The 23,135-nt window shown below is 54.4% G+C and overlaps 1 protein-coding gene and 1 long non-coding RNA gene across 3 annotated transcripts in view; one reads left to right on the forward strand and one right to left on the reverse strand.

Annotated features, from left to right (window-relative positions):
- Positions 1–23,135, forward strand: part of LOC144949574 (uncharacterized) — a 207,398-nt gene that overhangs the window by 11,028 nt on the left and 173,235 nt on the right. The gene's annotated exons all lie outside the window — the stretch shown is intronic.
- PDPR (pyruvate dehydrogenase phosphatase regulatory subunit) lies at positions 2,762–21,125 on the reverse strand. 2 transcript variants are annotated; one of them, XM_078879502.1, is made up of 18 exons: positions 20,431–21,123; positions 18,702–18,835; positions 18,092–18,173; positions 17,415–17,602; positions 16,565–16,686; positions 16,207–16,324; positions 15,523–15,672; positions 14,723–14,915; positions 14,493–14,617; positions 13,506–13,655; positions 12,083–12,219; positions 11,221–11,369; positions 8,573–8,685; positions 8,036–8,130; positions 7,499–7,588; positions 6,863–7,045; positions 6,121–6,274; positions 2,762–5,951 (listed from the first exon to the last, which is right to left on the reverse strand). In XM_078879502.1, the coding sequence occupies exons 1-18, from the start codon at positions 20,772–20,774 to the stop codon at positions 5,767–5,769; spliced, it is 2,712 nt and encodes a 903-aa protein (XP_078735628.1). In that variant the 5' UTR covers positions 20,775–21,123; the 3' UTR covers positions 2,762–5,766. The 2 variants fall into 2 exon arrangements, with proteins under 2 accessions (XP_078735628.1, XP_078735627.1); XM_078879501.1 differs by lacking the exons at positions 2,762–5,951; positions 6,121–6,274 and having other exon boundaries at positions 6,319–7,045; positions 20,431–21,125.

Below are 23,135 nucleotides of genomic sequence, written 5' to 3' on the forward strand. Positions count from 1 at the left end.
GTAGTTCTGTGATATCCACTTTGTGGGCCATTAACGGGAGGTTGCAATCATTTGCAAGAGTTTTGACTCAACGGGATTCAATTGTGAGAAAAGATAAAAGCAAAATTTACATTTCGTTTGAAGTTTATTTTTTGGCATGGGCAAAACCCATTGTAATAATTGCTCGTGCTTCGATAGGGACCTGGTTACTACAGCGAAAAAACAAACAAAAAACAACTCCATGGTAAAGTAGTGAACTGCTGTGCTGTGCATCAACACGGCACAGCCAGCACAAGACACGGACGTGAGGGGATTTAAGACATCAGAATGGCAATATTTGTCAAAGTGCTCCAGCTCAACCAGAGACGGCCGCTGCACTTTTTGTTCACTTCCCAGGTTGAACTCTTAGATTAACATCATCACGGCCCATGGGCAGATAGCCCGTCGGTGTCCACCGAACTTTTCGTCATTTGTTTCCACTTTCCTCCGTCCTGTGCCCGATATGCTCAAGTAGTGCCACACATCTTCATGGCACCAATCTCTGATGTCGTGGTCAAGCCCTTCTCTCTGAGGTCTTCCTCTCTTTCCGGTTCCTTTCATTTTTCCAAACAACACTTTTAAACACGTTCCTTCGGAGTGGGCAGGTAGGAACTTGGTTGGACAGCGCATTCGTGCACGACAGACAAATAATCCCTGGTGGGCAGTGTGGAACCTGTTGTTCCTACCTGTATTAGCCTCTTGTCCATCCTGCATGTGTCCAAAGTGCCCGTTTCATTCTCATCACTGCCTGCATCATCAGGTCTTCTATATAGATTTATATAGCGCCTTAATCCAAGGCACTTTGTGGCAAGCAATTATACAATTGTACGTAAGATGATCGTGACAAAGAGTGAGGTTATTAAAAGTGGTGGTGTCGTTACGGTGACAGGACAGCCGGAGTAGTTAAGGAGGGGTTGGGGTCGTGATAGAGGTGGGGGTAGCGATAGGAGTCGTGGTCGCAGTAGTGATAGGGGTGGGAGGAGCGATATGGATTGTGAGAGAGGTAGTGGTATGGGTTGTGGTTGGCCTGGCCGTATCTGTGGGGCTGGCAGTAGTAGGATGATGGGCTAGGGGAGAAAGGATGGGGGTTGTTTTAAGGGAGGAACGGAGACAGGTTGGTGACGATGATTGTTTCATGCGCATTGTGGGAGTTGGTTCACTGCAGAAGAGCAAGAAGAGCACAGGGACGAGCGTGAGACTGCGCAGGGTGGTGAGCGAGGCGCAGAGAGGGCAAGTCGAGACGAGCAGCGGAGAGGGCGGGATGGGGCACAGTCGTGAGAGAAGCGAGACCATGGAGGGATGTGCATAGCCGACACGCAGATAAGTTTCGTCAGTTGCTTTTCAAATGGTGTACGAGATCGCCTTGGTGCTCGCTTTGCTCCTTGACATACACACACTGTACACGTAGGGCCGTGTTGTGGGCCATGCCAGGGAGTTATTTCACCATATCTCACCACATCTCACCACCATTCACCACATTTCACCATATTTCACATTTCACCACATTTCACCACACTGGCCAGCGCGGGTTTATGATAGCGGGCAGCAGAGGTCGATGGGTTGTAAAGTACAGGGCGGGCCAGATGTCTCGTGACCCCCATTTAATTCTCTAATCTTTTTTTAAGCAAGGTTTATTTCAAACATAACTAAATATGCAAAGGACAAACATGTTAGGGGTCAATTACGTTGGGGTCCCAAGTCTGGACCACCCTGTACAATGGCTGTGTAGATAATATACAGCACGGGTGGGGCTCTTGAAAAAGCTGCAAGACACGAACCACAGGAGTGTGTGGAAGTCAATGGTCAGTGGGCCGAGTCACTCTGCCCATGCCTCTTAAATGAGCACGGCTGGCTACGTGCCGTGAGAAAGAAGTTCAACGTACACCCATTAAACGACCCCGGGTCCAAATGTCCAAGTTGTTCGCGGTCGTCAGAAGCTGCCGCTTCCTCGAGCCGCCACGCACCGGGCCAGGCGGCCAGCTTGCTGCTGCTCACCCTCAATTTGGTGGTGACCGTTTCATGAACGTCTCGCTCCGTTCACTGGAGTCGTTTGTTGCCTGGCCGAGATGAGCCGCGGTAACGGCCGGTCCCCAGCACGCGGCCCAGCGGCCAGGTCGCTGCCGCTGCTGTTGTTGTTGTTGCTGTTGTTGTCCCTCGGGTGCCCAGGTAGGCAATGGAGGGGCTCTCCGCTGGGCTCGCCTCGCACGGCCCTCTCTGTCCCTCTCTGTCCCCGCGTTCGCAGCAACTCCGAATCGTTGAATAATTATCAAGGGTCACCTCTTAGCGTCCTTTATTGGATGTTCATTTTAACATCTAACGATTGCTTTTTAGCGTCCTTACTGATGCATGTTGAACTTCTTTCGCACCGTACCTAGTCTCACCGTGCTAATCCGACGTGTGGGGGAAGATATGACAGGAGTTCTCTTGAAATATAATGCAGGATCTTGAGAAATTGTAGCGGATTTGTGAGGCCTCCATCCAGCAGTGGAATGACCATGGCAATTGATGATGATGATGCATCAGCTTGTTCGGTTTAAGCACAATCAAGTCGAAGAGTCTCGATGCTCAAATGAGCAATGACCGCCGCTCATCTCTGTTGGTGGCCCCAAGCCAATTGTGGAGCTTCCACGCTCCCATGGTGGCAGCAGTTCGTGTCTCTCTGGGGCGATCGCTGTTTAATTCCCACAATGCGGTATACATTTTATCAATCGCACAAGGATGATAGGCCGAGCCAAACACGGAATGGAATTTGAACGACCAGTTTATTGGATTTCATGAAAATCTGAACCAGACCACATTTCTCCCCACTTGTGGATTAAAGCACCGAACTCTGCACAACGACACAAACAAATGTAACAATAATATAACGCTTAACAACACAAATATAACCATAAAAATAAATATAGTAGCGCTTTTGAAATGTATGATATGCCAGACAGATGTATATGAACGTGCCTTTGTGAACAGCATGTTGGGCAAAAGTCTTTGCAAAGGGCACAAAAATCGCTTCCTCGAAGATGTCTTGGACAAGCAGTTGAGAAAGCAATGCGAAACGTCGGAACCCAAATGCATGGCAAGAAGAGGCAACCTTCGCTTATGGTGCACGGGATTCATTCTCGACGTGAGGGGGAGGAGCCCAGGCGCCGGCTGTGAAGAGAGGAGAAACTGGAGCAGGGAGCCCCAGTCTGTAATGCGCAAATGTTAGCCGAGCGCTTGGTTAAGGGCCAGTGTTTGTATGGTGGATAGAAATGATTTTTTTTAAATTTATAAATGTTTAAAAGAGGAGTTTGAACTTTACCATATTTTACGTGTGGCAAACCTGGAAACTATACAACCCACAATGAGATTTAAAAACATGCAGTCTCCCGATTTAGTAAAAAAAACAGTCTGTCTCCATGCACAAATGTGATGAGCCAATGGTGGAATTGCCATATTTCTATGACCTCCACAAGACACAAACAGCTGTCGATGCCCCACAAACAGGAGGACCCATTTATAATCGAATCCAGAGTGACGATCGAGTTGAGTCAACTCCTGATCGACCACGATTTGAAGACGCACTGTTTAGTGAGTAAAGCACTTTATGACATAACCACGTGCCTGGATAACCATTTAAGTAACACGGTGCTTTGAAAGTAAAATCAATATGCGGCACATTACCGCTAATTTAAGGAGACAATTCCTTTGCACCCAACGTGCCCACAGCCACATTTGCCTCGTCTGTGACATCCCATCATTTAAAGTTTTATCGTTTGTTTTGGGAGCGTTAAAATACTCCTGATTTCTCTTGCATCCGGAACAGTGTGTGTCGACCAGTCTACACACGTAAAAACGAGTTCTCAAGTGGAACATTATTTACTTGTGTCAGCCCGGTCACCAATGACCAGATGCAATAACCCCTTGCGGTGCAGTTGGTTTCACACTCTTATACATCACAGGAAGCCCCAATATACGTATATATACAGTTTGTATATAAGATCTGGACACTCCCATCAGTGAGCTCCTCCGGCAAGCAAGGCTACGTTGGCTGGGTCATGTAGCCCGCAAGACCAGCCACCGCTTGCCCAAGCAGCTTCTGTTTAGCCGGATAGATGGGGCTAAACAGGTTCGGCACGGGCTACAGAAGAGATGTACTGATGTGGTACAGGAGAATATGGAGCTGAGTGGACTTGCCAATGACTGGTAGCAGTGGTACCAAGATCGGCCTCTGTAGAGGAGGCTCGTGAAGGATGCTTCTGGGTAGTTGGAATCAGTCGCCCTCCAACAACGAGCGGAGCGCCCAGCAGATAAAAATCATCTATTTGGGACAATGGGGAACACAGGTGGTGCATGTGCCAGTCATTTCAGTCAGGGAACCCATGGCACCTAAGTCTGTTATGTGACCTCCTGCCAGCAAACCTTCAACACTTACTGTGGCCTCAAGGTGCACCTAGCAAGGCAAAAGTGATGTGCCGATAACACTGCCACTGCGTGGCGCAGCCCTTCAATTGCTTACTCATGCCACTCTGCGGAAGTGGCCTCCACCAGAGATTCTAAAGAGCCCAACGAGAGGATAGAGGTCGTGATGGGGGTGGGAGCAATAAAGGTGGGTAGAATCCTCACTCTAACCCAACCGCAAGAGATCACTCGACGACGGCCACGCACCAGTTCATACTGCTGGGCGGACAGAGGCGTGGGGAAGGGGATTTAAGAAACATGCCCCATGTGTGTGATGGGCACACGGCGACCAACGGGTTGCAGGTCCAGTGTGCATACCGCTACGTCGCGGCAGCATTCCCACGCGCACATACACACGGGGGAGACAAACGTTCGTCCGCGTGAAACGGACGGACCACGGGAATGCGGCGTCTGCGTCGAGGGAACTCCACCTGACGACGATGTCGCGTGGCCTCGAGCTGCGGGGTCGTTCCCCCGCCGCGAAGGCACGAGGCCCTGGTCACCTGTGGCAAAGACTTGCGGGAAGCGCTCGCCGTTCTCCGTGTGTGGACGCCAGCGGCGGAGCCAGGACGGATTCTGTGCGGCGAGTAAGGAGGGGCCGCACGGCGGGGCTGCGTCGACCGTCGTCCTCGCAGTGCCGCTATCGCAGCACGCGGCTCGCAGCACTGATTATTACCGAGTCCAGGTGTTTAGTTACCTGTAGTGAACACAGCATCTCGAGATGTAGCGAGCCGAGGATCTCAGCAAATTCACTGTAAACTCTCAAGAGGGTACGCAGAGGCGCCATCTCGTGCTGCACAGGGATGCGCGAGCCGCCCCCACTCACGCAGCCCCTCCGGGCGTCGTCTCCCGGGCTGTGCGGCGTTACAGCTGCCACCGCGAGAGGCCCGCGGTGACATTTTCTTCGTTCTGAGGTGACAAACCACCACGAGGACGGAAATGTTGAAAACGATCGGGGACAAGAAGCAAATAAAATTAAGAGAGAAGGAAACACAAAGGTTGGGGGCATGTAACGGACCGACACGGCCAATGGAGTGTGGTCTCCACAAGTCTCATGACCAAGCGGAAGAGAAGACCTTGGAGGCGTTGGCGGGATAGCGTTAGGGCCGATCTTGTGAGGTTGCCGTGTGTCGACCGTGCAGCGGCGGCAGCAGCGACCGCAGGGTCTGGCCGAGGGAGCCGGCGGTGGCGACGATGAGGCGTGGCGGTGGGGCCGTAACGACGCCCGAATCTTGAGAGGGCGGGTGGCGCCAGCGGGTTGCGGCTCGCGCACGTTCGTCGCAAACGAGCAGGAGGAAGGGGGTGGCCGCGCTAGCTCCTCGGCATTATGGGTACGGGGTAGAGCTTGGCGCGGGCTTGGTAGCGCCGCTGGGCCACCTGCACCTCGTACTCGGAGCGCGCGATCAGGTCTGGCGTGATGGGCTGGCCCAGGCACACGAAGCCCAGGCACACGTGGCGCTCCAGCCCGAAACTGTAGTCGCAGCTCGTGGTGAGACCTGCCGTGGCGGCAACGGGGACACGGGGAATGGGTGGTTATAGGTGACTGAGTGAGCAAATGGGTTGATGGGTGGATGAGTGTGTGAGCGAATTGGTTGGTGAGTCAGTGGGTGAGTGTGTGAGCGAACGGGTTGGTGAGTCAGTGGGTGAGCCTGCGTGCGTCAGTACCTGCGAAGTCTCCGTTGCAGATGATGGGTTCCCCACCCCAGGGCCAGGGGTCAACCTCGGGGTCGTGGTCGTCCAGGAGAAGCATGGTGAGCCGGCGTCGCACGCCGGCCTCACGCTGTCGCAGCAGCGCCTCCTGCCCCACAAACTCCACGCCCTGCTTCGGCCGAGCACGAGACCGGCACAGGCAGCACGAGAAACACAACGGTAAGACGGGATGTTGAAAGAAATGTTATTTCAAATCTTATTAATTGTATATATATTTAACTTTAGATTTTTTAATGTATGTAATAATTTGTTGTTGTTATTGTTACAGTGACAAGTCAAGAAATATCTAAGGCTGTGTCTCTCTCACGGTTGCCCTGGGTGAAAAGTGGTATCCTTACCCAATCCTGGCCCAGCCTGGCTCACCACAAACCCAAAACACAATAAACACACACACAACAACTGAGACCAGCTGTGAGCAGAGCAGGTGAGAGCAGGGAAGATCAGGCCAGGCTCCTAGAGACAAGAGCAGAACACCATCTACCAGGCTTGACAAGATTACACCCAGCCAATGGAGACTTGTCAAGTCGAGACCAGACCCAACCAGACCCAACCAGACCGAGCCTGACCTAAACACAACCAGATGCATCTCAAATAGACCCAGCCAGATCCCGGGCGGAGTGGGGACGTGGTGGTTCATGCCCACGGTACCACCAGACAATGTACATCCTTGCGGGCCTGCGCTGTCCCGCTGTCTCGCCTTGTCAAACTTGACGCGGAACTCTCGGCCGCACTCGAGCGGGGTCGTGTGCGGGTCCAAATCCTGGCCCCAGAACGCGAAGAGCTTCTCGATGCGGAGGCTGCGCAGCGCCAGGTACCCCGCGTTGCGGATCCCGAACTTCTTTCCCACGTTCATGAGCTCGTTGTAGACGTGCAGCGCGTACTGGCGTGCCAGAGGAGCGGGGGGAGAGGCGGTGGGCGGTGAACATCGGCAGCAGTTTCGTTTGCACTCAGCCCATGTGTGCCAGGGGGAAACATTCGATCCCATACAGTTGGGACACACGGAGATTAGTCCACCACGATTGGTGTGGCATCTTCAGCTGGAGAGCCAGGGTATGGCACTTCGATAGCGGTTAGCGCGTTGCGCTACGAACCCGGCGCGTTAAGAATCCCGCTCACGGCCAACATCAGTGACGAATATCCGAAACTGGTCCTGGGTCTCGCCCTAGGTCGACTCGGCCTTGTGAGCACCTGGTGCAGTTTGTAAAACATCGGTACTGGGGAGACAAAGGCGGCCGGGTGTGGTGCTGGCCACCTGTCCGCCAACAGCACTTGCCCCAACAGTCTGTTGAAGGCTATACGGGGGACCTTTGTGTGTGTTTGTGTGTTGTCGAACCTCTGTTGGGATGTAGAGCATGAAGCCTGGCTCCCCCGTGTGGGTCATGCTCATAATGCGGATCCCATTGGCGTAGCCGATGCTCATCTCCTGCAGCACAGACAAAGCCAAAGATACATACAAAGATCCCCCGTATAGCATTCACAAACTTGTTGGGGCAAGTGCTGTTAGCGAGCACCTATGTAGGCCGGCACGCCACACAAGGGGGTGGGTGGTCAGCACTATGCCCGGCCGCCTTTGTCTCCCGAGTGGCGATGTTTACACATCGCACCAGGTACTCAGTTAAGGCTCAATTAACCTAGGGGAGGCCCAGGACTGGTTCAGATAATCGTCACTGGTGTTGGCTGTGATTCACTCACACACCGATACATTCAATTGCACTCTGCAGAGCAGGGGGAGAACGTACAAACTCAACAAAGGCACTCGAGTCGGGAATGGAACGTGGGTTGGTGTTGCTTCGAGGCGCGAGCGTTACCACTGCACTGCCACCGCTATCACTGCCCCCTACTGGGCAGCAGTGAGGAGCGGGAGACCAACCTTGCAGAGCATGGAGGGGAAGTGCTCGGGGGTGACGGGCGTGTACGAGAGTTCCGACAGCACGTCTTGCGCCCGGGGCCCGATGAGGTTCAACGCTGCAATGGTAACCGCCAGCCGCACACAGACACACGCGCACGCACGCACAGGCACGCAGACATGTACACACGTGAACATGCAGCACAGAGGCGGCTTCGCATTTAAACACCGTGTATTATTCACGCAACCGTACAATCAATGGGTACGCGTACATGACTGCTGCACAGGCCGTCTATGTTGTTTGACCATACTTCACCACGCTGGTCAGTGATGATGTAGATGTGTAGAAGTAGAGGACCACAATGGTTTTGCAGTACCATCCCTCACCTGCCCAGCACACCTGTTATGCATGACGGTTGGCCATCCAAGCACTATCCAGGCTCGACCCCGCTGCTTACCTTGCGGGAGGACTAGGGGAAGTCCGGTGGATAGGTCACGGGTATCGTTATGGCCATTACCGGTGCGTTACCGCCGCCGCCGCCGCCCGGGTGTGGCGGTTACCCGTGTACTTGTCGGAGACGTCCTCCAGCTGCACGGAGCCATCGGCGGGGAGGTGCTGGCTCAGCCAGCGCCAGCTGCGCACGTGCTGGTCGGTCGGAGAGATCACCAGGAAGCTGCCCGCACACAACGACAAAGATCAGCCCGAAAGCCTTAACAGACATTAGGGGAAAGTGCTGTTTAAGAGCACCTGTGAAGGCTGGCACGGTACACGAACGGGTGGGTGGTCAGTACCATGCCCAGCTACCTTTGTCTCCTGTGTGGCGATGAATAAACTCTGCACCAGGTACTCATTTGAGGACGAGTCCACACACACAGACGCATACAAACACGCGTTCATACGGACGCTTATGTAAATGTGTAGTGACATCAGGGATGTCACTGTATGGTGCCGGCCCAGGAGGGCCGTGGCGTGCGATGTCCCTACATCGGGTACATCCCGTAGATGGGCGTAGTACCAGCCCTAGCGGGGCTTAGTGAGCGCTGGGATAGCGCGGGCACCACGCATGGAGTGTAATGCGGGCTCCCACCAGGGCGAACGGGAGAGTGTCAGCCCAGGGGCAGGGTTGTCCCAGGCCATGGCACTCTGGTTGACCCCGTAGACATGTGATATGGAGTGTCCACAGAGAAGGCGCCAGGTGGGGGGGTGGGGGGGCTAGGGGGTGATCACGTGTCCAGGGAGAGCTCTCGAGGGGGATAGAGAAGGAGCTGGAACACTCGAGAAGGTGGCCGGGGCCGAGGGCGGAGCGGCCCCGGCCCGGGAGGATATAAGGTGGGTCCCTGGGAGGGACCGGGGTCGCTGCATCAACAAGCTGAAGCTCTACGTCTACAAGTTGCAAGCTCCACGTCTACAAGCTGGAAGCTCCACGTCTACAAGCTGGAAGCTCCACGTCTACAAGCTGGAAGCTCCACGTCTACAAGCTGGAAGCTCTACGTCTACAAGCTGGAAGCTCCACATCTACAAGCTGGAAGCTCCACGTCTACAAGCTGGAAGCTCCACGTCTACAAGCTGCAAGCTCCACGTCTACAAGCTGGAAGCTCCACGTCTACAAGCTGGAAGCTCCACGTCTACAAGCTGAAGCTCCACGTCTACAAGCTGGAAGCTCCACGTCTACAAGCTGGAAGCTCCACGTCTACAAGCTGGAAGCTCCACGTCTACAAGCTGGAAGCTCCACGTCTACAAGCTGGAAGCTCCACGTCTACAAGCTGCAAGCTCCACGTCTACAAGCTGGAAGCTCCACGTCTACAAGCTGGAAGCTCCACGTCTACAAGCTGGAAGCTCCACGTCTACAAGCTGCAAGCTCCACGTCTACAAGCTGGAAGCTCCACGTCCTACATCCTGCGAGGCATCAACACGTGGTCGGGGACCCGAGTGAGGGTCCGACCCTTCGTAGCTGTAACTCCTACGTATAGTGTAGTTAGCTGGGTGGTCACCACCCTGGGCTGTATCTGGTAAAGGGGCAGTTACCCCTTTGTGTTAACGTGTTGATGTTACAATAAAAGTGTTGCCTCTAAAGAACAACGTCTGCGACTCAGTTGGACTCACTACAAATGCACCAACATGTACACAAGCGTGCACACAAGCCTTGGACGACAGCACACAGAGAATAGTGGGAAGCAGTTGGGATAGCACCCACGAAATGCTGGGAATCAAGGGGGCAGCTCTCAGTATGACAATACAGGAAGCAGACACATTTGGAATTCTGGGAATCACAGAGATGACGTGCAGGGCATGATGAGCAGCAGCAGCGCCCACACGTGGAAACAAAAGTCTCTTTGCAAGGGAGAGCTGTCTGTGCTGCACAGAACCCACAGTGCACGTATCTAGAGCTCCATCAATAAGTCAATTAATCGAGTAAATATTGCAATTGACAACTTTTGTCCTCTTCCAAGACGTCTGGCCAGCGTGAAAGAGTCGCCCAAAATAACCTCGAGTTAAGTTTTCTAGAGTTCCCACTCGAGGAGGCCCTTCCGTCAGCAGTGGCGACAGTGAGCCGCTGCAGGGCTGCACCTTTGCCACCGTTTACTTTTGTTGTGGTCGATCACTCGGGCACCTTTGCAAATGGCTGCCGCCCTTACTTCCTGCCTCCCAAAGGCGGGAAACCACCTCCCTCGCCGCTACACGTCACGCCCAGCGCACCGCGGCCAATGACGATGGCGGCATGGGAAATCCCCGGCCCATTACCCCCTCCTGTTCAGCGGGCGGCGTTTCCCCCAAACGATTTTCCGTTTCACCCAATTCGTCGAGTTTAGTTGAAACCGACAAGCAGGGGAGCCTTCCTCCTGTGTATGGCTGATGCCGAGCAACAACTACCGTCTCACATTAGGTGGTCAAGCCAGATAACTGCATCAGGAACAGCGGAGTGCATCGCCGTGATGCCTCCTCCTTCTTCGTGTTTGTGGATCGGGCGTTCTGTCGCTATACGTTGTACGATCTGTTCTGTTCTAGATTACCACGGTCACACACAAGAGAGTTTTACATTTTCCATGTATGCATCAGGTATCCGCATCTACTGCCACGGTTTGTGCAATGGATGCGATTTAGCGAGGGGGTGGGGAGCGATCGGTAACTTCAACGATCCGATGACGTACCCGGCTCTGCGAGCACCTCCGTGGGGAGAAGCGCCGGGCGGGGGGGAACCGACACTCACTTGCCCTTGGTGACGCGCACGGCGCTGCAGTCGTTCTCGTAGCCGCCGGCCTCGTTCAGCATGCCCGTGTGCGCGATGCTGCCCACGGGGACGTCCAGGTCGTTGGCGCAGAGTGACTGCAGCAACTCCAAAGATTCGTTGCCCGCCGACTACACGCACCACCACGCACGAGAACACCTTGTGAAATTCGGAATAATAACGACGACGATATTGAGTTTTAATGCAGCGGCGTGATTCGCGCAAAATGCGTCACACGCGGTGCTGCCCAATTCGCCAAGACGCAACTGCTGATGAGTGCTCACACATGTGGGAGGAAACCGGAGCACACGGAGCAAATAAATGCATGCGAGGGTGAAACAACTCTAGCCCATACTGATCGAACAGATGGAGATTAGTCCACAGTTGCTATACCGCCTTCTCTGGGCGAGCGAGGGCATGGCTTTTCCTTGACGTCTGTGTGTGATCCACCAACCCTCGCTGCTGCCTCCCCAGTCGTGCTGGATTACAGGTGGCCGCGTAAAGCAGCGTAGCCACGGCCACTTGGCCACGCCATGATCACGTGTCCCTCTTCCTCTGTCCAACTCCAAGCAAGCATCTCTCCATGCTTCTTTGCGCACTTTTTGTATTTTATTCCATTCTCTGCCAGGGTCCGTGTTTCCGATCCGTAAGTCACCGCAGATGGAACGCACCGATCGAAACCATTCTTCTCTCGGCAGATTGGGATTTTTTGATTATTTATCTTCATCAAATGTAATTTTCCATCCTGCGAGCGAGATAGCGAGGAGACAGCGACTGCGCAAGCAACGAAGTGAGAACGTCGCCCTTTGTGGCGCGAGGTGCGGCTTTACCGAACCAAACTCACCCGCAGCTCAAACTTGGTGAAGGAGGTCATGTCAATGACGCTGACGCCCTCCCTGCACGACGCCACCTCTGCCCGCACGATGTCGAACCAGCTCGGCTTGAAGAAGGTGCCTCTCTCGTCCACCTCGTGTGGCCAATCTGCCCGCAGCCACGCGACAATACGCTTATATATACACACACAGTATATATACATATACACACTTGTTACCAGGAAAGCCTCAAGATGTTTTTTTCAGGAGGGTCCTGCCAAGTTTCTGTCGCAGGAGGCAATGTTACTGCTGCGTGTATTCCCAATTGAGTAATTTGTGGGTATTTTTTCAACATTGGTATGTTGTGGCCAATGCCAGTTACGTTGTGTGATTGTCTTCTAGCTACGGGAGGAAGCAGGTGAACCCGGAGGAAATCCATGCAGGCACAGCACACGAGGGGGTCAGTGACCAGCACCATTCCCGACCACCTTTGTCTCCCCTGTGGCAATGTTTACACACCGCACCAGGTGCTCATTTGAGGCTGAATCGACCTAGGGGAGGTCCAGAACCGATTCAGGTAATCATCGCTGGTGTTGGCCGTGAGCGGGAATCGAACTCGGGTTTCCGGGTTCGTTGCGCAGCGTGCTAACCACTGCACCACCGCTCCCCAGACGAACACACTCACTCGCACACTCTGCAGAAAGAAAGCGAGAGTAGTTATAGACTTAGTTTAACACGTAGGCTTTCGCGACCAATATCCATAACAGGTTTGTTTGGGTTAGATCGCGTAAATATATAAATGTGTCGTTAAAACCCGCCACCAGCCGACACAGCCAACTAGTAAGGGTTGTCACGTAAACAGAACGTGGCCAATTCGTCACTCGTACAGCACACAGGTGTGTTGGAGAGCCAAGCCACAACATTTACAATCTGAGTACGACGTTTCGCCAGTAATTACAACCAGCTTCATCAGGCGACAGCCAGATTTGTGGAGAAGTCTTACCGTTTCGATCCTTATATAGTGGCATCGATGTGGTGACCACACTTCTGCGCTCTTGCGCAAAGTGATGGGGGGGGGGGTTACTGAGGCAACGTACATTATGCATGTGCATTATGCGAGCCCTTTGATTTTGTCCTTCCTGTCTATTGTGTGTATTAAAATAGCTGTATCAACGGTAATCCCTATTGAAGTATGCAGCCCTTCATAGACATGCATTTAAATAATGTATTATTTGATGATTCGCTTCCACGCAGCACTAAGGCAGTAGCTATCCAAATGGTTAAAATTATTTGTATTTCTTTCAATTTCGATAGATTCTCTAATTACTGAGTCGGCGTACATTATGCATCAGAAAGTCGCATGAGTCGGAAATGGAACCCAAGCACTCATCGCTGCGGGGCACGGCTGTGTCCACACAAGAGAGGAGCACACGGGGTGGGCTTGTGTGGGCGCACCGGGCGGAACGAAGAACTTGGGCCGCTCGTAGCCGTGCTTCTCGGCCCAGCGGGCGCCCTGCGCATCCAGGCGGTCAAACAGCGGAGACATCCGCAGGCGCCGGCCTGTCTGGAACTCCACGTGCGGGAACTTGCGCTCAAATGTGAGCGCTGCAAAACAACAACAAAACAACAACCGCTACAACAACTAATAAAGAATCGTGGCAATATTAGCTGCCGTTCATAGAATGACGAACGAAAGAACCCAAGTCAACAAGTGTGCCCTTGGACAGAGATGAAATAGCATTTGTCCAAGCTCTATGGCGATTCACACATGAAGATGTTTTGAATCTATAAATGAGTGTAGCCAGAGTAAACCCACGTGTGCAAGGAGGCAACACTCTATCCCAAAGAGAAGGGGGAGATAATATAGGTCCACATTTTGCTGTACTGCCTTCTGGCGAGCCAGGGTATGGCTCTTGGATGCCCACAGGAAGGGAGTTTGACAACATCTGTGTGATCCACCAACCCTCACTGCCTCAACAGTGCTGGACTACAGGCCACATGCATCGGCACCACCGCCAACTGCATCTGCTGAATGTCATTTGAATAATGCACAAAACCACATTGAAGACAACAATAATAATGTACGGACCTTTGTCAATTTATTTCTGGATTTGATCTAGGCCTCCCCATACTGTGTCAATCATGGAAGTTGTTTGACCATGCTTCAACATGCTGGTCATGACAGTTTGGTGAAGGGTGAAGCGAGGGAAGGGGTGAACCAGGACCAGTTCAGATATCACTCATTACTGACGTTAGCCACCCTGTCCTGCCATTAAATCCCTTGCATCCATCTCAAACACTATGCTCAAAAGCTAACCACTTATTGTTTAACTGATCGTTTCGAGGAGTCCAGGTCTCTGACCCATGCGGTAAACACAGACACCCAGCGGGTTCACGGGAGACACGCGCACGGGGGCGGTGGGGGAAAGGGGGGGGACTTACGCACGACCTCCATGATGCGGTGGCGCAGGAACGTGCGGCTGCTCTGGAGGCCCCCGAAGCGGCGGACGTCCAGGGGCCACACGTTCTCGGAGGGGCTCCCGGTCACCATCCACTCCGCCAGGTACCTGGCGACGCACAACGCAGCGGTCGTTCAGCCGGGCGGCGGTGGCCACGCAAACGTCGCGAAGCCGTCCCCGGCGAGGAGGAGAGCCGGCGCCGAGCGCACTCACTTGCCCAGGCCCCCGGCCAGCGTCGATCCGGCCGAGTTCATCCCGGCGAGGACAAAGTAGTTGTGGACGTTGGGCGCCTCGCCCATGATGCAGCGCAGGTCCGGCGTGAACGCTTCGGGGCAGTTCACGAGGCGCGACACGGCCGCCCCGTCCAGGCCCGGCATGCGGTGCAGCAGCGCGCCCAGCAGGGGCTCTGCGAGGGTCAAAAATACAAAGACGAAGATCCCCCGTATAGCCTTTAACACTCTGTTAGGTCAAGTGCTGTTGGCGAGCACCTATGAAGGGCGGTACGGCACACGAGGGAGTGGGTGGCTGGCATCATGCCCGGCTGCCTTTGTGTCCCTCATGGTGATGTTTATATATAGTACGAGGTACTAATTTGAGGTTGAGCCGACCTTGGAGTGAGCAAGGACCGGTTCAGATAATCGTTACCGGTGTTGGCCGTGAGCGGGAATCGAACTAAGGTTATCGGATTCGCAGCACAGTGCGCTAACGACTGCCCCACCGCTCCGTGGGGGGCGCACACACACACACACACACGTGGAATAAGATCACGCCTCACGTAGCCTCCATGACCTCTTCTCCACCGCACAGCCGTGCCGGGGCTGTGCCAAGCCAGCCCGGCGCAGCTCAGGTGCCAGGTTGTTTATCCACTGTACAAGCAGAGCTGACCTGAGTTCGATTCCTGTCCACAGATAAAATCCGTGACCGCCACCCTCGCGCCCACACTGGAGTCTCTCTTGAGAGTGCGGGAGATGCTGAGCTCGGAGCGAGTGCTGGCATGCGTCCCGCTCGCGTACCATAGTGGTCCCAGTCTTGCTCCATCGTCTGGAACTCCACCTGGTTCTTGCCCTCAGTGAAGATGGGTTTGGGGTTCTTCTCGTACCCGCCTGACAGCACGCCGCCCTGCCACTCTCGCACGTACACACGGCCATCCAGGTCCAGGATCACTACACACACACACGCACACAAAGATCCCACTTTTAGTTTTACCAGACTGTTTGGGGGCAAGGGCTGTTAGTGAGCAGCACCTATTTAGGCCGGCACGACACACATGGGGGTGGTGTGGTAGGCACACGTCCAGTCCTTTTGTTTCCCCACTGCTGATATTTATATACCATTCTGGGTACTGAAGTAAGATTGACTTGACCTAGGGGAGGCCCATGACAGGTTCAGGTAATCACGATTGATGTGCACTGTGACCAGGAATCCAGCTTGGGCTGCATGGCCACAGTGGCACTACCGTGGCTTGTCTTTAATGTTCAAGTTATAAAGGAGATGTCTGCATCGGCCTGGTGATGTTCTGATGCAGGTGATGGTTACACCGGTGTCTCGAGGAGGAGGAGGAGGAATGTCAAATCCATGAGGTGTGATGTTTGGGGTCTTGAATGAGTTGTTTATGTTAGAACAAAAACGAAATGATGATGACCATGAAACGGCAGGAGCCTCCGGTGGAAGGGTGGCTGCACGGGGGGCGTGGGTACCTGGTAGATTCTCTCCGAACGGCGGGGAGAGCGGCTGCGTGAGCAGGTAGAAGTGCTCACACGGGTGCAGCGGCACCGACACCGCCTCGTCGGAACACTGGCCCAGCTCGTACGCCCACTGCACGCACGGCCGGGGCGACACCGCAACACTCAGCGCTCAGAGGCTCACGGCCAAGCGGCCCAGCGGACGAGGCACGGCCAGGTCACGGTCGCGATATCACGCTCGCCAGCGTGACGTCGCCCTCACTAGATTTCCATGTGGCCCCTCTCGGCCTCCCGGTGGGGGGGAGCTACGAGATTCCCAACATGGCCGTCGCGTGCGCCCGGTCTAGACCCTGTGCGGTGTCGCGTCTCTCGCCTGCCCGGCGCAGTTGACGAAGAACTCGCACTCGACTTCTCCGTGGTCCGTTTCCACGGCCGTCACGCGGCCCTTGTCCACCAGGATGTGGTTCACCGCCGTCCGCTCGCGAATCTGCACCCCTGGGGAGAGAATCGAGAATCAGAAACGCAGGCGCCAGGGTCCCCTTCTCAGTTCGTCGGAGTTACACGTGGCTGTGGCAGAGGACTCGAAACGACGGCGCTGCAGATCTGCTGCTCGCGGTGGTGACGTTGTGGACAAAATGAAGACGTGCGGTGAACTCACTTCCCAGACCGAGAGGGAGTCCAGTGATGTCCAACGTGGTGCAATGCTGTCAAACTCATGTCTGCTTCCTTGCCGAGGCATTGTGAGGCATTGTGAGTGAGCGGGTAGACGAGCGGTTGGGTGAGTGAGCAGGTAAATGGGTGAGCAGCAGGAGCTGAATCAGCAATCAGCCAGACTAGTGAGCAGGCAGACGAAGGAGGGGCGAGCAAGTAATTTGGTGAGCAGAAGGTTGTGTGAACAGCTGAGAGGGCAGGTGAGTGAATGGATAGAAGGGCGAGTGGAAAAGCGAGCTGGCAGGTCGAGAAAGTTGACGGATGAGAGGCTAAGAGGAAAGCCACGTGAGTGAGTGAGTGAGTGGATGATCGAGTGAATGGGCGAGTTGGCAGATATACGAGTCAGTGGGTGGGCAGGCAAGCGAATGGGCAAGATGATTGAGTTCAGGGGAAAATGGGTGGATGAGTGAACCGGCAGGCGAGCGGGGTAGAGAGCAAGCGAACCAGCAGATAAGTGACCCAACAACCGAAGAGCATCGTAAGTTGGCAGTTGAGAGGAGAACTGCCCTCACCGTGGGCAACGGCTGCATGAGCCAGGGCACGGCACACGTCGCCAGGGGAGACGGTGCCGTCGCCCGGCACGAGGAGGCCGCCCAGGATATCCCCGGTGCCGCCACCATCCCCACCGCGAGCACGCACCCACGGGTGCATCTCCAGCACCTGCTGTGCCGTCAGCATCATGGCCTCTGTGCCCCGCGCACTACCGACCGCACCACATCACAAGCTCCATCAGCCCAGGTACCACTTTAGTCAAACTTCAGCTGATACCATTATGAGTTATATTATTGTAACACTGCCTCCGATCTCGTCAGATCTTGAAAGCTAAGCAGGTTCCGAGCCTGGTTGGTGCTTATGAATGGCTGACCACCACACATCACACAGGTGTCTGCGGGGCTACGTCGTCAGTGGAGGACATTGCAGTGAAATCTTTTAATTTAAGTGTACCAGTCTACAATGTCTATGCACCCCACCATCACGAACCCACACGGATCAGTAAGGTGAAGTATGGTCAAATAACCCCAATGACCTGCATGACATGGTTTAACAAGTGGTCCAAACATTAGCAGTGGATTGACAATCGGGCATTATTAAAGCATTTGTCTCCACCACCAGCAAGTGGAAGCAGACAACTGGAACGTTTAAGATTTTAAAAAGTTATCATTATAATTCAATGCTCATCAAATCTTACTTCAGCTGAGCTGCGATCCTTTGTAGGGAGATGATCCGGTTCTGAGTCTGTGCCAGCGATATAACTCCAGTCTTCTTAAATCCTAAGGGTTAATGTTTAGCAGTAGGGCAACAATCACGTTAGCAAAAGTTATATCATCTGCAGATCTCTTTAATCTTCTTCAAAAACTATATGAGGGTTGCACCAAGGCTCTCTTCCACGGTCAGATTAAGACAGCCACTTGGAACTACTGCAGAGTCCCAGTGTTTCGCAATTACTACTGTTACCGATGAACTATTTTGTTTGGCGGATTTGCTGAAAAAAAGGCTTGGAAAATGGATCTAAAACGGAATTTAACGCAATAATGTTGTTGTAGAGTGGTCAGAGGCTAGTGGAACCTAGTTTAACAACGGGTGGCTGATACCCGGATGCGAACCGAGGCGTTCAGTGGTGTCGGCTCAGCGCTCTGACTTCTGAGCCACCCCGAGCCGAAGGCAATCAAAATGATTTGTGGATGACGAGGCAAACAACAGCCTTACTGTTGCAGACTCTCTCCGCTTGACGGGACCGCTCTGGCCACCGTGAGTGAGGTGGACTCACGACAAATGGGAGCGCCCCGACCGCCCGCTACCTGTGCTTATTCCCGTGTCCTTCTCCAGGCTTTGGTACAGCTTGAGGGAGTAGTCGGCGGCCTCAATCTCCAGAGGCAGGTGCCGCACACTGCTTACGATCCCAGCGCACATACGAGTCGTTCCTCCTGACAGCCTGGGGGGGAGGGGGCAAGGGGCAGGAGTTGAGAGCAGATGACGATGAGCGGACGAAAAATCGAAGGCCCGATTCGGCAGCGGTACAGATTCAGGTATTGTGGCCCTGTTAGACAATCTACTGTTAAATGAGCGCCTCCCCCCACACCATGTGGGCCATGATACTTATTTGACCATACTTCCCCATTCTGGCCAGTGCGGGTTGGTGAACGGAGCGAGAATAGATGTGGGAGCAAGGTATAACTACAGTAGATTGTGCTGCTACACTTATCACTGCTGCCTGCCCAGACCCATGAATCATAAAGGGTGTGTGGTATTATGGGGCACATTCTGGGACTGTCGCTGTGGTTTTCCTTCCATCGATTACGACAGTGAAAAGGGGCACCTGCTGCAACATTGTATATATATACCCCGTCTCTTAATGACAATGTGCTGTTACAACCAACGCCAGTGATGCCACCAACCCTCACCCTGCTTCCATGCTCACTCTCAACGACTCATGGATTAAGGATGCCCAGTACACAGTACACACACACACAGCCGCATTAGTCGGGCCCTTGCGATGTTACTTGCAGTTCAGCCCGGTGTTTGTAAACAGCCCCCCGTTTGCCGGAACTTGTGCCTGCAAATTCTGGGTAACCATCTGATCAATTTGAGTAGTTTCCAATAGGGCCGTTCCCAAATGGCAATATAAGTTTATACTTATTAGCGTTTGGGTGACATTGGATAATTTTTTTCAGAGTTACAGGTCCACCGCTAATCTTGACGGACAGACTCATGAACAGAATGAATGCATAAACGTTTTCAAACCGAGTTGAAAAGCCCTAAAAGGCTAAATGTACCGCCACGTAACCACAATTACCCATGCGCGCATCCCACCACAGAGAATCCCAACAGTGTTCTCCTTCTGGTTAAATAAAGGGTAGAGAGAACAGGTGGCAGCGCCGGTGAGTAACGAGACACGGTGGGGTTAAGGACGAAGGCTCCGCTGTAAATATAGAAACTGGCCCCTCGAGTCGCAGTAGCAGCAACAACAACACAAACAGCAACTCGGGGGATGTGGCCCTGATTTACGACACGTTTTAGTTTGAAACTCGTGTTAAGTTTAACCAGGTTAGAGCTAAGGTCGTGTTAGTGACGAATGTGTTGCGTTTGTTGTTGTTGTTAACTGTGCTGGTGAACCACATGTGGCGGTCCATGCGGGTTATGGTCGGAGAGCCGGGGAGTGGATCAGGATGTCACTCGCCACTGCCGTTAGCCGTGGCCACCGTCTGAGAACTCAGGTGGCCAGGTTCACAGCACAAGTGCGTGAACCACAGAACCACGTATGCATGAGGAACTTCTTTCGCACCGTACTGTCACTTCGCCCCAGGACGCCCGCTGTTAACTGCCCACACAATTAGCTGTGAGCGTATCGTCCCTGGAGTGGACGACCGGCTCCATTCCAGGTGACGAGTGACATCTGAAACCAGAGCCCGACACAGCGTGGGGGAGAGGAGAGAGGCCTTCATCATCCAGCAGCGGCATTGACAATGGGGGTCAGGGGCGAGGTCGGGGTCAGGGGCGAGGTCGGGGTCACCGCTGGGCCGTCGTTACCTGCCCTGCTCCAGCAGCAGCACGTCCGTCCAGCCGAGCTCGGCGAGGTGGAACGCCACCGAGGTGCCCACGATGCCTGCGCCGCACACCACGACGCGCGCTCGGGCCGGCAGCGGCTCGGCGCCCCCCCGGCCGCCTCCTCCTGCCGCAGCGCCCGAGGTGGCGACGCCGAGGAGGCGACGGTGGAGGAGCGACCCCGCCACGAGGCCGAGCTGCTGCTGCTGCTGCCGGGGGGGGACGAGGGGGTCATGGTGGTCCCGCCGGGCGCTGCCCGCGTAGCCGCCGCTGCCGCCGCCGCTGCCGCCGCCGGGCCGCGCGCGGAGCAGCCTCAGCCTGGGCAGCATCGGTCAGGGGCGGAGGGAGACGACGGGGGACGACTATGCTGCCCATGCAAAGGGCAACGAGGAGGAGGAGATGGTGACGAGGAGGAGAGGAGGAGGAGAGGAAGGGAGGCGAGGCTGCTCCTCCCCGGGCGTGGTGTTTGTTGATCTTGAGCCGTCACTGCCAAACTACGGCGAGCGCGTTGCCGGGTCAAGGGTCAAACGCACTTGTTTAAAAAAAATTCCCGGCTGGACGCAATTGTTTTTAGATAAACCATTTACCCGAGGTGACGAGTTTGCGTTTTTTTGCGCAAATATCAGAAGTGACCGTTGTCAGATCCCCTGCTGAATGGTGGCCTCCGCACGCCGCCGCGGGCCACGGTTGACCGCGGCCGCTGCTCCCAGGGGCCACCCCCGGCAGGGGCGGTGGAGGATCGATCGGTGTTGCCAACTCGGCGAGTTCGTGATTGATACGCGTCGTGTCTTTTCCTCGAAGCGACTATCGCGACAAATCGAGCGACTCCGTCACTCAGATATGGACGCGATTCCAGGTTTGTATTAAAACATTTGTACCAGTTCGTGTAATACAGCACAGTACTTAGTAGTCTCGTGACTTTAGATGGTTTATACTGGTAGGAACCACCTGGTTACACCAGCCCACAGGGGATTACTGTGTCCGTCCGTCCGTCGTGCATCCAAAAATGGGAGGGGTGGGGCTGGGTGAAGAGGGGGGGCTGGGTGGGGAGGGTGGGGCTGGGTGGGGCTGGGTGGAGAGGGGAGGGTGGGGAGGGGCTGGGTGTAGAGGGGAGGGGCTGGGTGTGGAGGGGAGGGTGGGGAGGGGCTGGGTGGGGCTGGGTGGGGAGGGGCTGGTCACCCCGTGGTGCCCTTATAAAACTCAACGTTTAACCTACTCACGCCGGCTTGTGCCCGCCCTCACAGTCGGACATATTTGCGGAATACACCACGCCGCCGTTGACCCTGCAGGCCATTGACCGAGCAACCCAACGTCCCCTACCAGCTCCCTCCGCAGCAGGAATGTGTTAGAGCGACACCTCCTGACTCGTGTGAGGTCGGTTTGGCGGCTTTCCGCCTATCGGAGCTGGCAACGCTGCCCGATCGATATCACTCGCCTCTGACGTGAGCCGTGGCCGGGAATCGAACTCAGGTGCTTTGTATCTCACGGGGAGTCGTGAGCTCGCCCATTGAATCATTGATCCATTATCGGAGTCGGCGTCCGTGTTTCCCATCCATGGTATAGCTGGTAATCGATACGAATTGAAATGTCTGCTTCTGGCACAATGCGATGTTGATTTCCATTTCAAATATTCCCTCCCCCCCCCAAAAAAGAAAGGACTCTATCCTTTGGTAAGAATTTTTATTTCAAATTATTTGGTGACGCTTCTGCGTTGGCAGTGGGGCACAATTAGCAATTTAACAACACGTTGATCAACGATATTGTGGCCTTAAAAAGGGAAAACATAGACTAATAGGCGACGTTTTGGGCAATGCCCCTTCTTCATGGCACGATTGAGGATGAATTGCTTCGAATCTAGTTTGATTGTTGTGCTATCAAAGGCCATTGCTTTCTCTTTCAAGGCAGTTATTGATGTGGTTTTATTTCACTCTGATCCTGATCCGCCTTAAATAATTGCCCGAGGTATAGTTCCCCGATTAATCAAAATCGATTGTTTAGAAACAATGCAATTCATGAATTGTTTAGAAACAATGCAATTCATGCAAATGATACGCAACTGAAAACATTGTGGCCTTTAATGTAACAAAGGGCACCGAATTGGTCCCCACTCACGCGAGGGAAACCTCAACTCTGGAGTCGTCTCATCGACTACGTCCCAGTCGATTCCGTGGCACGCGACTCCACCACGCGAAGCGGCCGTAAGAATCGATCTCGAAACCAAAACCGCGGATCGATAGAATTTCCCATCGCGTTCGTCGTTGAGGCTCTCGCAAGCGAGTGACCCGGCCTTCGACAGAATGCGAGAGTCGCTGGCAAGTTGCGATGAGCGGCGCGGACTCCTCCGCCCGACACGCGCAACCCGCGTGTCGCAAACGCTCTCCATCAGCCACGATTCGCACCACAGATTTCCCAGTCAACATCGGCGGTCGTAAAAAAAAACGGCTTCCACGCATGCGATTGGTCAGTTAAAAAAGAAAACCCCCCGCTAACCAATGGGCGCGCTTACACGCTCCGTCGCGTGCCAACCTCGCGACCAATAGCCAGCGCGCACGGCTCGCGCCTCGCTTATGCGCGCTACCGGATCCAATCAGACCCCCATCCCCGCCACCCCATCACCCCCCCACCCTCAAAGTGTCAGGGAGCGACCCGACCACGTGCGCGGCAGCCATCTTGGTAAGGGGCACCCCACC

This window comes from Lampetra fluviatilis, chromosome 54 (assembly GCF_964198595.1).
Source record: "Lampetra fluviatilis chromosome 54, kcLamFluv1.1, whole genome shotgun sequence".
NCBI classification, from domain to species: domain Eukaryota; kingdom Metazoa; phylum Chordata; class Hyperoartia; order Petromyzontiformes; family Petromyzontidae; genus Lampetra; species Lampetra fluviatilis.